The 12,809-nt window shown below is 32.4% G+C and overlaps 1 protein-coding gene across 1 annotated transcript in view; it reads left to right on the top strand.

The window, feature by feature from the left end:
• Positions 1–12,809, top strand: part of LOC135954476 (supervillin-like) — a 364,594-nt gene that overhangs the window by 53,765 nt on the left and 298,020 nt on the right. The window contains exon 2 of the mRNA XM_065504655.1: positions 1,419–3,276. Within this exon, the coding sequence (XP_065360727.1) occupies positions 1,419–3,276 (1,858 nt within the window). The remainder of the gene's footprint in view (positions 1–1,418; positions 3,277–12,809) is intronic.

Below are 12,809 nucleotides of genomic sequence, written 5' to 3'. Positions count from 1 at the left end.
TTACATAGGAAGAAATTTCAGTTGTTTACATTATTGACATTTAGTTTACATCATGTAAACAATTGAAAATATTGAACTATTGCTTTCAATTTTTATAAAGTCATGTAAAGTGCTTAGAAAAGGGAGATTACTAATTCTTTACATTATTTACATCATGTCAAGAATAGGTAAAAAAGGTATAATTTCATTCAAATACCTCAAAATTTATGAAAAATTCTTAAATCACATGAATTTTCAATTGTTTACATTATTGACTTTGAGTTTACATCATGTAAACAATTTAAAATATTAAGCAATTTTTTTTCAAATGTTATTTAGTCATGTAAAATGATTAGAAAAGTAAAATTACTAATTTTTTACATTATTTACATTATGTCAAGAATAGGTAAACAATATCTAATTTCATTTCAATATCATAAAACTAATGAAAATACTTCAATTGGGTAAAATTATAATTGTTTACAATACTGACATTGAGTTTACATCATGTAAAAAATTTAAAATATTGTGTAGTTGTTTTTCAAATTGTTATTTAGTCGTGTAAAATGCTTGGAAGAGTTGAACTACTAATTCTTTACGTTATTTACATCATGTCAAGAATAGATAAACAATGTATAATTTCCTTCAAATAGCTCAAAAGGCATGAAAAATTCTGAAATCAGATGAAATTTCAATTCTTTACATAATTTACTTTGAGTTTACATCATGTAAAAAATTTAAAATATGTTTCAAATTATTATTTAGTCATGTAAAATGCTTAGAAAAGTGAAATTATTAATTATTTACATTATGTCAAGAACAGGTAAACAGTGTCTAATTACATTCCAATAGCTTAAAACGTATGTAAAATTCTTCAATCTGGTGAAATTTAAGTTATTTACATTATTGGCATTGAGTTTACATAATGTAAACAATTGAAAATATTGAGCAGTTATTTTTCAATTGTTATAGAAATGCTTAGAAAAGTGAAATTACTAATTTTTTACATTATTTACATTATGTCAAGAATAGGTAAACAATGTCTTATTTCATACCAAAAGCTTAAAACATTTGAAAAATTCTTAAATCGGGTGAAATTTCAGTTCTTTACATTATTGACATTGAGTTTACAACATGTAAACAATTGAAAATATTGAACAATTGTTTTTTTTTTTGTGATGTAAACTGCTTAGAAAAGTGAAAATAATAATTATTTGCATTATGTAAACTCTATATGAACAATGTCTAATTTACTTACATATTCTTTATATTATTTACACAATGCCAATGCCACAAAAGTTATTAAAAATACTTTATATTTAAGAATTTGAATTAGTTTGACAGGAAAATAATTTTATTTTAAATTAATTTATAAATTATTATTCAAACCTCTTATTTCCAATTTCTCTAAAAATTTGTCCTCTTTTGTTCATTTCCAGAATCCGCTACTGACGTTTCTGTGAATGACTTAAGTTCATCAAATTCAGCCACTGCCAAAACTAGCTGCCAGCAACTACAACAACAACCACAACAGTCAACACAACAGGAATCATCATCCTCCAAACCACAATCGAGAAAATTACCCAAACGTTATCAAGGACATCATCCGCACTTTCATCATCACACAGCACCAGCTTACTATACAGATCTTCATCTAAAGATCCATACACCCGAAGCTAAAGATTCGGTTAATGAAAACTATCAGAGTGTCTATCGCACACCATCGAAACTAATCAAAGACGAACATCAATTTCCGAAAACCACAACAGCCACTCACCCACCCCCGCTATCACAAAGTCCCCAGCAAAAGTCGGCCAAGGAATCGTCAGCGGCTGTTGAAAATCCCGCAACCAAAACGGGAACATTTTTTCGTGGGGCTTACGCTCACAGCGATCAAAGACAACAGAGTCGCAGCAACGATCCTTCTTATATGCCGTCAAGCAGAAGATCGCTGAAACCTACCAAAGGTAATAGTAGTTCTCCCTCAGATTTTATTGTAGACGCAGATAATAGTCATCTACCATTAGCGGCACCAGTTCAGGCGGCTGATGGTAGTGTAGTTTTTGCTTGTACCAATTTTAAACCTTGTGTTACAGCCGACGCGGAATTGCCACCGCAGAACGTAACGGGCCGTAGTCGTAATACTCAGCGTTTTGCCAATCGTAAACGGGCCGTTAGAGTACGCAGTGAATCGCGTCCGATTAGTGCTTTGTATGATATAATATGCAAAGAAAAAGGTCTCGATATAGCCACCACCACTACGAACGACGAAGATTCTTCGCCCTCGCATAGTCACGACGACGAGAAAGCACACGCCACCAACCCCAGTAGATCTCGTAGATCCCATTCTCGATCAGTGTCAAGGCAAACCAAGTCATCGGTGGCCAGTAGCAATAATTCCAATATGTCCGGTGGTCTGGCCAACAATTCGTCGGGTGGCGATCATCCCCAGCATAGATCGGCTTTGCAACAGAAGAAACGTAACGATAAATACTCGCCAAATACGATTTTCATAAATGATCTCAGCGATGATGACGATGAAATCCATCGCTTAGAGGGTGGTTGTTCACGTAAGAACTTCCGCATGCGCAACTCGCACAAGAAGGGTAATCTTTGGGATGAATTACAACAGACCAAGTCCTCTTCACTACCGCCGGGTCTGGCCAATCATAATAGTCATGACTCATTAGCCGACATATCCAAAAAGAATAATAAAGAATCCTTAGTGAGTCCAGTCAAGTCCGGTAGTGGTAGTAAAACTTTGCCAAGTTCTAATGCTAATCATACAGCACAACCACAACCACCACCACAACAATCAGCATCATCAAATCCATCATTATCATCAAATACCACCACTTTAAGTGTAGAACCCATTCACATGCATTTGAGCAGTAGTTCGCTACATGATCAACCACATACAGGTGCTGGCACCAACAACACGACTACAACCACCAGCAACCAGCAAGATCAGCTGCAGCAACAACATTTAACTACAGCTTCCCCCAAAGCTGATCGCCATACTCGCAAACATAGACGTTTGCGTGACGATAAACCGAGACGTCATACTGATGGTGCCATAAAACTATTTCCATCTGAGTTAAATGATTTTGATAGTGATGATATTCATCATCATAATAATGCTGATGATGATCATCATTATCATCATCAGCGTGTTGATGGTGATGGCTTTAGTGATAATGATGATCAACATCATCCTTCACAATATCATGATTTAAATGGTGCCGGTCACGATTTTCATACTTTAGCTGGTAATGCCGCTGCTGCAAATGCTAAAAGGTAAGTAGTGTCTTGCAAAATTATGCTTTTCTTTCCATCATTTTATTTTCTAGTTTCTAGTACTTGTAGTAGTTTAACTTGTGCAGAGTTTTGACTTTATGATTTTTTTTCTTCTTCATTTAGCATTAGTAGTTTTTCTTCTTTACCACAATAATCATTCACCTAGTGTTTGAAATTATAATTTTGTAATTATCCTTGAACTTGAATGTATACAAGAACATGACGGTTGTTAAATATTATGGTAAATTCTTAGAACTAAGTATAGATCGGTGGGTTCATTGAACTAGTTGTTGGAAATATTTAATTTAGAAAATTAAAGAAATTTATGTGGAATATTATTCATATTATTCATTGTTTGTTGCATTTTTACATATATGAATCACTCATCCAGAATTAGATATTGATTTTTTTATTATCCTTTCAAACTGCTCAAGTTCATTGAGTTATTACCGTGGTAGTCTCTACATAGACCTATCTGGAAAACTTATTGAGACCAGAACAAATCTCAGAAGCATCAGTGTATAATCTACTGTCACATCCATTTTGAACATCATATCAAGGTCCATAAGAGGCATTATATATTCAGAATTTTGATTTTGGAGTGAGAGAAGCATAGACGAGATACTTGCGTGTTCATACGTTTCAGATCTCCATCTTTCTGGCAACATATAGATTCCGCGCCAAAAGAACTGCTCTTTTTTTGGGGCCAAGAACGAATCAAGCCAATATCGGCTTGTTCCAAAGTGAAGCGTATCCTAGAGAGAGAGTGTTATGCATCGATCGAAACAAATAGTACTCGGACGGGCACGGTTTGGACTATAAAGCGGGTGAGGCAAAACCGAGCAACCACTTCATTCTAAATAGTTTTTAACAGGTATTGCAACATATTGGTCGTTTTTCGGCCAATGCTCGTTTCAAACGAATCAGTTGTGATGATCTCATCAGATTTCAGCAGCTCATAATAGATAAGACCCTTTTGCTACCACCAAATACACAGAATTACCTTATTGTAATTTATCCATTTTCCATGGAAAGCAATAATGCAAAAATGATTTTTTTTATAGCATTCCAGGCATACAAAATTGTCTTTCAAGGTCTCTGAGATTCAATACACATGGTACGCAATTTCCCTGCTGTTTGAAAATGTTTTGAAATTGCTGCTCCCAATGATTTTGCAAGTTCTTGTTGAGTTTGAAAACAATGTTCATGGAGTAATGTCTCCAATTCTTGGTCTTCAAGCTTGTTTAGCTGGCCTGGCTGATCTTTGTCTTCCGTTTCAAAATTAACACTTCTGAAGCACGTTGAAATCGATGAAACACATTCACCATAAGCTTTGGAGAACAATCGGCACTGTTTTTTCAAATTAAAGATGTAAAGCAAAACATACCGCATTTGATGCTTTGTTGGTATTAAATTCCACATTTTCGAAGCAAAAAGAACGTTGTTGTTTACAGTATAGTGTAAACCTGTTTAAAAAACTTGTTCTAAATATTTACCATTCAAATAATTTCTTTAAAAAGGTTTTTAGTATCAAAAATTTTAAATTTTCTCGCAATATTTCCCATGTATTTAATTACTTCAATTAAATTTCGATTTGGAAGCCACTTAAAGGATTTCATTAGCCTTAAAGAGAAACATTTGTCAGGAAGTAATATTCACTGCCTGAGAAATCGATAGAAGTTTTTGCATCCAAGGCATTAATAAAGACCAACGTTATGTACGTAGATGAATTAAAGGATTCAAAGATTTCATTACCCTTAAACGGAAACATTTGTCAGGAAATATTATTCACTGCCTGATAAATAGATCGAAGTTTCCACATGTAAGGCATTAATCCCAATAAGCACCCAATAAATTGAAATTCAAGTATTGGAAATTTCATTGGAATTCAACTTGAATTTCAGGCCCTTTTTCAAGTACTTTTCAAGCTATAAAATGTTTGAACATATTTTTGTTTTTTGTCAAACAAATAATAAATATTAATCAATTTTGTAAAAAAAAAATTGAAATATTTAAAATCAATGTACAAAAAACTGCACAGCAGCACTAACAATAAATAAGCAAGTCTTCCGTCAAAATAAAACAGTGAGTAAAATGGTAATAGCAATATCAAATTAATAACAAATTGTTTCGTCATCACACAGAATGCAATATATTCATCTAGCGCTCACAAATAGTCAAAAATGAACAGATTCCTGGATAAATATTAATAAACAAGCTTTCAAGAACGAATCTACGAAGTTAAAATTAATTTTTTCAATATATTTGCTCCTATCCTAAATTAAGATCAAATTTATTTATATAAGTTTTTTGACATTCATTATTAACTAATTATTAACTGACCTTTTGTTTGTTATAACTTAAAACTTTTTAATATATCTTAAAAAATAAAAGTAATCAAAATAATAACAGATTAAAGCTTGAATTCAATTACTATTTCGACATGAATTATACATTAATTAAAAGATTGAATTAAACTGTATTTCAGAGCTTGAATTCAATTTTAATTCCTACTGGAATTTCATTGTAATTCAAGGCTGGAATTCAACTGTATTAACACTGTAATGTTCGACTTGAATTCAAGTTTCCTTTTCACTGGAGAATGCTATTGAAATCAAGTGTAATACAACTGTATTTCAACCCTTGAAGTTTGAATGTATGACTGGAATTCAACTTGTTTTACACTTGAATTCCAGCTAAAATGCTTATTGGGATGAAGACTTATTTGGTATTGAGACCAATGAATTTTGTTTGAAATTGTTACCTTAAGTACTAAAAAGAAGATATGCTGAGCTATCACACGTTAAGTTAAACTGTTCTGAAACCAGATTTTTAATCAATTATTTTTGTACGAAATTATTTACAGAGCAAACACACCTTCTTGGGAACCGTTCTAAAACTATTTCATTCATTAGTGATTCTGGTTTGAAAATGTCACTCTTCGAACTAGTATCTATTCAAATTTTGCTCCAAATAAGTTTTATATATACAAAATGCATGTCACCAAATTTTATTATGATCGGTCCATAATTAGTCATAGCTCCCATATAAGACCCGCATCCGAAAATCACTTTAACGTGCATAAATCACATAAAAATGTTGGTATACACATAAAATTCAACATAAATAACTTCAATACAGACACGAATCACACGACCTAATTTCATGGTGATCGGTCCATAATTGTTCATAGCTCCCATATAAGGCCCACTTGCGCAAATATCTTTAACGGGTATAAATCTCTTAAAAGTGTTGGTATATACATAAAATTCAACACAAATAACTTTCATATTGACACAAATAACACAACCAAATTTCATGGCGATCGGTTCATAATTAGTCATAGCTCCCATATAAGGCCCATTTCCGAAAATCACTTTAACGAGCATAAATCTCTTAAAAAAGTTGGTATACACATAAAATTAAACAGGAATAGCTTTCATATAGACATAAATAACATGATATAATTTCATGGCCCATAATTAGTCATAGCTTCCATCATAGCACTCTTCCGAAATTCATTCACGAAAATAAATTATTGAAATTTTAAAAGAAAAAATATTTTGATCATTTACTTAGTTTATGGTATTATATGGTCGGGCTTGACCGACCATACTTCCTTACTTGTTTTTTGTTTAAATTATCACTCTTGAATAAACTTTCGAAAGATTTAATTTTTAATTAAATTGAAAATACGAAGGGCCCAAACGAAAGGAGCTAGCTGACTGAAAATTTCGACATATACGTACTGTTGATAATGTTTTTTTGGTATTACAAATGGGCAATATCGGTCTAGGATTTTACCTAGCCCTCACACAATTGTACATCCGAAATACTGTTTGAGCAGACATAAATTTCTTGATTATGCGGCAATACTGATAAAATTTTGCAAAAGTACTCTGAAATTATACTGTAAAGTATAGTGAAAATCGGGAATCATTTGCCCCTAGTCCCCATACAAAGACCCCTTCAGAAAAAGACTTTATCATTAAATTGAAATTCAAAGTTCTGTTCTTGGAACTAGTTCTAAGAAGCGGGTGGAAATGTTTATTGTTTTTTTGGTTCAATTATAGAATTAGCTTAAAAAGTCTTATATTTACCGACATTTTTATATACATTCAGCGACCGCTACATTCGATTTCAATCATACAAACGAAGAGTTTGATATGAGCGTTCATTTGATACTCTTTATACTTAAAAGACAAATTTACACATTCCTATAGATTCAGAATAAATTACTGTCCTATGTAAGCATGTCCTTTCATGTCGTTTTGATCTTCTTTTCATTCGTTTGCTTTTAATTTCGTCACATTGAAAAGAAGAGAGATTCATGCAAATGGAAAAAACCAATCATTGCAATTAAATTGAACCCATTTGACTCTTACAAATACGCAATGGTGTGATGTGAAAAACTATAGCTTAGTTTGAGATCAATACATTTAAGAGGTTGAAGTCAAAAATCTTCAATCTTTTTTACATCATTTTAAACTGGAAATCCCCTAGTTAATTTAGTAATAAAAAATATTATCTAACTAAATTTATTTGCATCGATAAAAAAAAACCTTTCAATTTAAATTTATGAAACTTTTGCTGTAGTAAAACTTTATTACAAATTAGATAACTTGTAAAAAAAGCATTAAATGCGGATCTATTTCAAATTGTTTTTTAATTAAAATTTAAACGTCATCCTAAAATGTCTACAAATGATGTTGTCTCGCGGTTAATAAAAATATTACTTTCGTTCAATTAACTTTCTTAAAATCCGCTTCACTTTCAATCCACTGCAAATGTGGTTTACGCAAAAAAAAATTAAAAATAAAAATAACAAAATATAATCAAACACCCATTGATTTCTTGGAGTTATAATAAATTATTGACCAAACTCTGTAAATTTTTTCATTTTTTTTGAAATTTTCTTGATGTTGTATTGTATGTTTGAATCTATGGATGTAGTTAAACAAGCTTAGAGACAAATTAAGGTGTAACCAATATGCCAACCATCCATCCATCCAATGACTCTTAACGCCAAAAACAAAACATCATTTACCGCTTGCTGTTGTTGTAAGTTAGTGGCTGACTGGCTGGCTGGCTATTTTGTCTCATAAACATTAATATTTTGTGTATGAATTTGTATCTTCATTCATACATGTGATCATTTATATGCAAAATTAATAGTTTCACGCACTTGTTTTCTTTCTCATAGCGGTTTGAGGGGAACAGTGGAACAAAATATAATTTTTAATGAAAAAAAAAACAAATTTTGTGAAAAACTAAATTTGTTTAAAATGTTTAAAAAAATTAGGTATTTCCAGTTTTTTACTCATATCTCAGCCATTTGTGGGCCGATTTTCTCGATTTTAAATGGCAATCTAAGTTGGACTATAACGGATATATTGATGTATCAATAATGAATGAAAGTTATTTGGGGGATTCGGAAGGTTGATTTCAACAGACTATATCTTTATGGGAGCGCAAATGAAAAATGTAGAAATTACAAAGGGAAGTAGTAAAGATAAAATGCATAAATGTAAAACGCCTTCGCCATCCAGGATAATAACGGTGAATGTCAAAAAACTACGAATTAATAAAGCAAATTGAATGGATATCAAAAACCTTTATAATGTATTTAATGTTTTTGCTGTAAATTCTTCTTCAAATATATATTACACGTGAAAATGCATTCTAAAATTCTAATAACGACTTAAAAGTTTACCAATGAAAATATCACTTAGATCACACCCAAAATCGAAAAACATGTGTAAATCCAAGTACACACCATAAACTGCTCAAAAAATACAACTTTTTGTGTGTGTAAATCAAAAAAATAAAAAAAAAAAACAAATGAAACTTACAGATGACAAACTTAAATTAACAAAACTCCAAAATCTCACCGTATCCCATTATAAACACCATAAATAAAAACGTGTACTTCTACTTCTTCCAAAACCAAAAACAACAACCGGTACCGCTTTCAGATGCGGATAGAAAATAAATAATTAAATAGTACTTCATATTCATATTTTAATTTCAATTTCAATTTGAATATGTGTATTCAAATTCAAGCTTACGCATACATGTTCATGATGCATCTCATCTTGTAGTTGCAGTTGGTGCTGCTGATGCTGCTGCATGCACATCACAACACTTTGTCATTATTTTGTTGTACTACAAGTATCTTGAAACTGTTGCCTTTTGTCATTCAACAATAGTGAAGAGTTGCCAGCACATATCAAATAGGCTCTCCTGAAAGTATTATTTAAGTATGAGATGAAAATCGATCGATATGGAAAGGTTTGATGAATTTCGATTGATTTCAAGAATAATTTTTGTACCAACATCATTCCGGTAAATATCGCTCTTTACTGTATTTGATTCTTTGAATTTGATTTCATATAAATTTTGTGATAACTCCTCCATAACAATAATATATCAGTTGTCTAATATTTTCCTTTTCAGAATTTTCAATGACTTTTCCATTTTAGAGTTTCTTATACCAAGAATATAAAATCGAAATTTATTCAATCCGGTATATTGGGCATTTTTCATAAAATTCAACAGATGTCCATATGTCAAATATAAATCAGCCTAAGTCGAAAGGCTTTAGAACTTCAGAAATCCCAAAAGTCTAAAGCGGTCAAATCTTCGCGGTCACTGCATATGTCCAGAAATACATACTTTAAAAAATCCTTTGTCGCATTAGCTATGGGTGCAGTTGCTCTGTCTCTGCGAGATTATTATACCCTTCGCCATGAGTGACAAGGGTATATATAAGTTTGTCATTCCGTTTGTAATTTCTACATTTTTCATTTGCGACCCCATTTGTAGCCCCTAAATAACTTAAATACATGATTCATACATCAATATATCGGTTGCTATTTAAAATCGACAAAATCGGCTCATAAATGGCTGAGATATACGGAAAAACCGGGACAACCTCGATTTTTGGCCTATTTTTGATCTATATCTGGATTATTAAGTCATTAATATAGACAATATGGATATCTAATGATAGATATTTCAAATTCCATTGCAACGATGTATATAAGGCTATAGTAAGTTGGACCTACAACGGGTCAAAATCGGGAAAAATATATTTTAATCCGATTTTTTTTTCATAAATTTTTTTTTCTCAACTATTAAAAAAATAAATTTTAAAAAAATATTGGGAAAAAACTTTTTTTTAAAAAAATTTAAAAAAAAATTTGGAAAAAAAATAAATTTAAAAAAAAATTAAAAAAATTTAAAACAAGTTAAAAAAAAATTTAAAAATTTTTAATTTTGTTAAATAAAAGTATTAAAAAAATATTTTTAAGTATAATTTGGTGATGATTATATAAGATTTGGCACAGCCGAATATAGATCCCTTACGTGTTATTATTATTACTAGGATCGCCTGGTGGCCGAAATTCGACCACTTTTAAAATGCTTTTTACCACTTTTATGGAAAGAATTTTTAAATATGTTTTTATATTGTGCACATCTAGAGAAAAAAACCTTTTAAACCATATATGTTTCATCAATATTGGTGGACAATAACATACTTAAAAGTGTACCACAAAAAAACGTGTGGTCTATTTATATATAAGATTTGTTAGGCTCTACGCACTGCGTCCAAAGGATCTTTCGTGCAGCCTTAGATGTTTCATCCTAACAGATTTGGGCTACGTATAAAGCCAAGTATTCAATTTGTTTTTTAGTTCAGCATTGTGCACTCGCATAGAACATCTTCAGAGGTTTCGCCATGAAGTCCACAAAACCAGCAGAGTTCATTCTCAACATTACCTAACATAGATTGGTCATACTTTAAACCACAGTGTCCGCTGAATAATCCAGAAAGTATCCTCAAGTCACCCTTTCCGAGCGAAATCAACGACTGGGATCTACGTCTGGATAGGGTGATGAATCGTTTGGACTGTCTTAGTCCCGGTAGATTACCCCAAAAACGGCCAAATTCCGATTCAACCCAAGAACGAATACATTCCATAGTGTATCCACGTGGGATGCCAAAGGATCTGTTCAGGACCTATAAACGAGTGTCGAGAGTGCCAGCGTGATATTCATGGCCAGGTACCCAGCACAGGTACCGTGAAATAGCTCCCAAATGAAATAACTCCCAATGAAATAACTCCCTATGAAATAGTTCCCATCAAAAATGAAATAATTCCCAAACTTGAAAAATTAAATAACTACCAAAGGGTAAAATGAAATTACTCCCAATAATCGGCGGTTTCATAATTTTAAAAATATTACTCCCAAAAAAGCGAAATAACTCCCAATGAAATAAATCCCAATAGAAATTAAATAATTCCCAACCCGAAGCAATTTATTTATGTAATCTAAAAAAAGAAACTTCAAAAGTGAAATTATTCTTCGCTTACCAAACAATTTTTGCATTGCGGGCCTATGGAGTAGCGCAAAGTTTTACTCCTCTGGGATGTGTCAAAAACTGGCTTCACTCAGAAAACTTTTTTTGCATTGTCGGCCTACGGCCGGTCGCTAATGTTTTCTTCTCTGGGGTGTATCAAAAACTGGCTTCGCTCAGAAAAGTTTTTTGCATTGCCGGCCTTCGGCCGGTCGCTAAGGTTTTCTACTCTGGGGTGTATCAAAAACTGGCTTCGTTCAGAAAAGTTTTTTGCATTGCAGAAAGGTTTTATAATATTTCAGAAAGCCGATTTTCATTTCGCACCAGATTAAGAAATCGTTGCAACCTGACAAAGGCCGACGATGTAAAAAGAATCTTTTCTAAGCGAAGCCGGTTTTTGATTCACCCCAGAGGAGAAAATCTTTGCGACGGGCCAAAGGCCGGCAATGCAAACAACCTTTTTGAGCGAAGACAGTTTTTGATACACCCAGAGTAGAAAACCTTAGCGCCCGGCCGAAAGCCGCCAATGCAAAAAACTTTTCTGAGTGAAGCCAGTTTTTGATATTTATGGGTTCTGCTTTTGCAAAGTAGAACCCAACAAAAATTAAATAACTCCCAATACAGAGAAATAACTCCTAATTCTAAAAATAAAATTAAATAAAACCCAACAAAAATTCCATTGGAAGTTGTTTCATTGGGAGTTATTGCATTATGAAATAACTCCCAACAAAAAATTATGAAATAACTCCCTATGCATTAGGAGTTGTTTCATAATGAAAATGAGTTATTTCATTTGGGAGTTATTTCACGGTACCCCCAGCACAATGTAAGTTCATTGTGTGTGCCGACTTCATTCAAGGATGTCCAGCAGTCCATAACAACACCAGACCTCACTTCATATGATAATAATGCTCTAAGAGCAGCCTGACTATCAGACATAACAAATATTCTATTATTCCTTAGTTTCCTTCTTAAGCATTCATTGAAGCATATAAGGATGCCGTAAATCTCAGCCTGAAATATTGATGGGAATGTGCCCATTGGGATAACCCTTTGAAAATTGGGACCAAAGATACTAGCCCCAGTGTCACCATTAGTAAATCATACTTGATTAACATTAGTTTGCCATCATGTTTGATTTAACCAATTGTCCCTTTCAGGTATCAGGACC

This window comes from Calliphora vicina, chromosome 3 (genome assembly GCF_958450345.1).
Source record: "Calliphora vicina chromosome 3, idCalVici1.1, whole genome shotgun sequence".
Classification (NCBI taxonomy): domain Eukaryota; kingdom Metazoa; phylum Arthropoda; class Insecta; order Diptera; family Calliphoridae; genus Calliphora; species Calliphora vicina.
The sequence above is the reverse complement of the archived record's forward strand: the minus strand, read 5'-3'. Positions and strand labels throughout refer to the sequence as shown.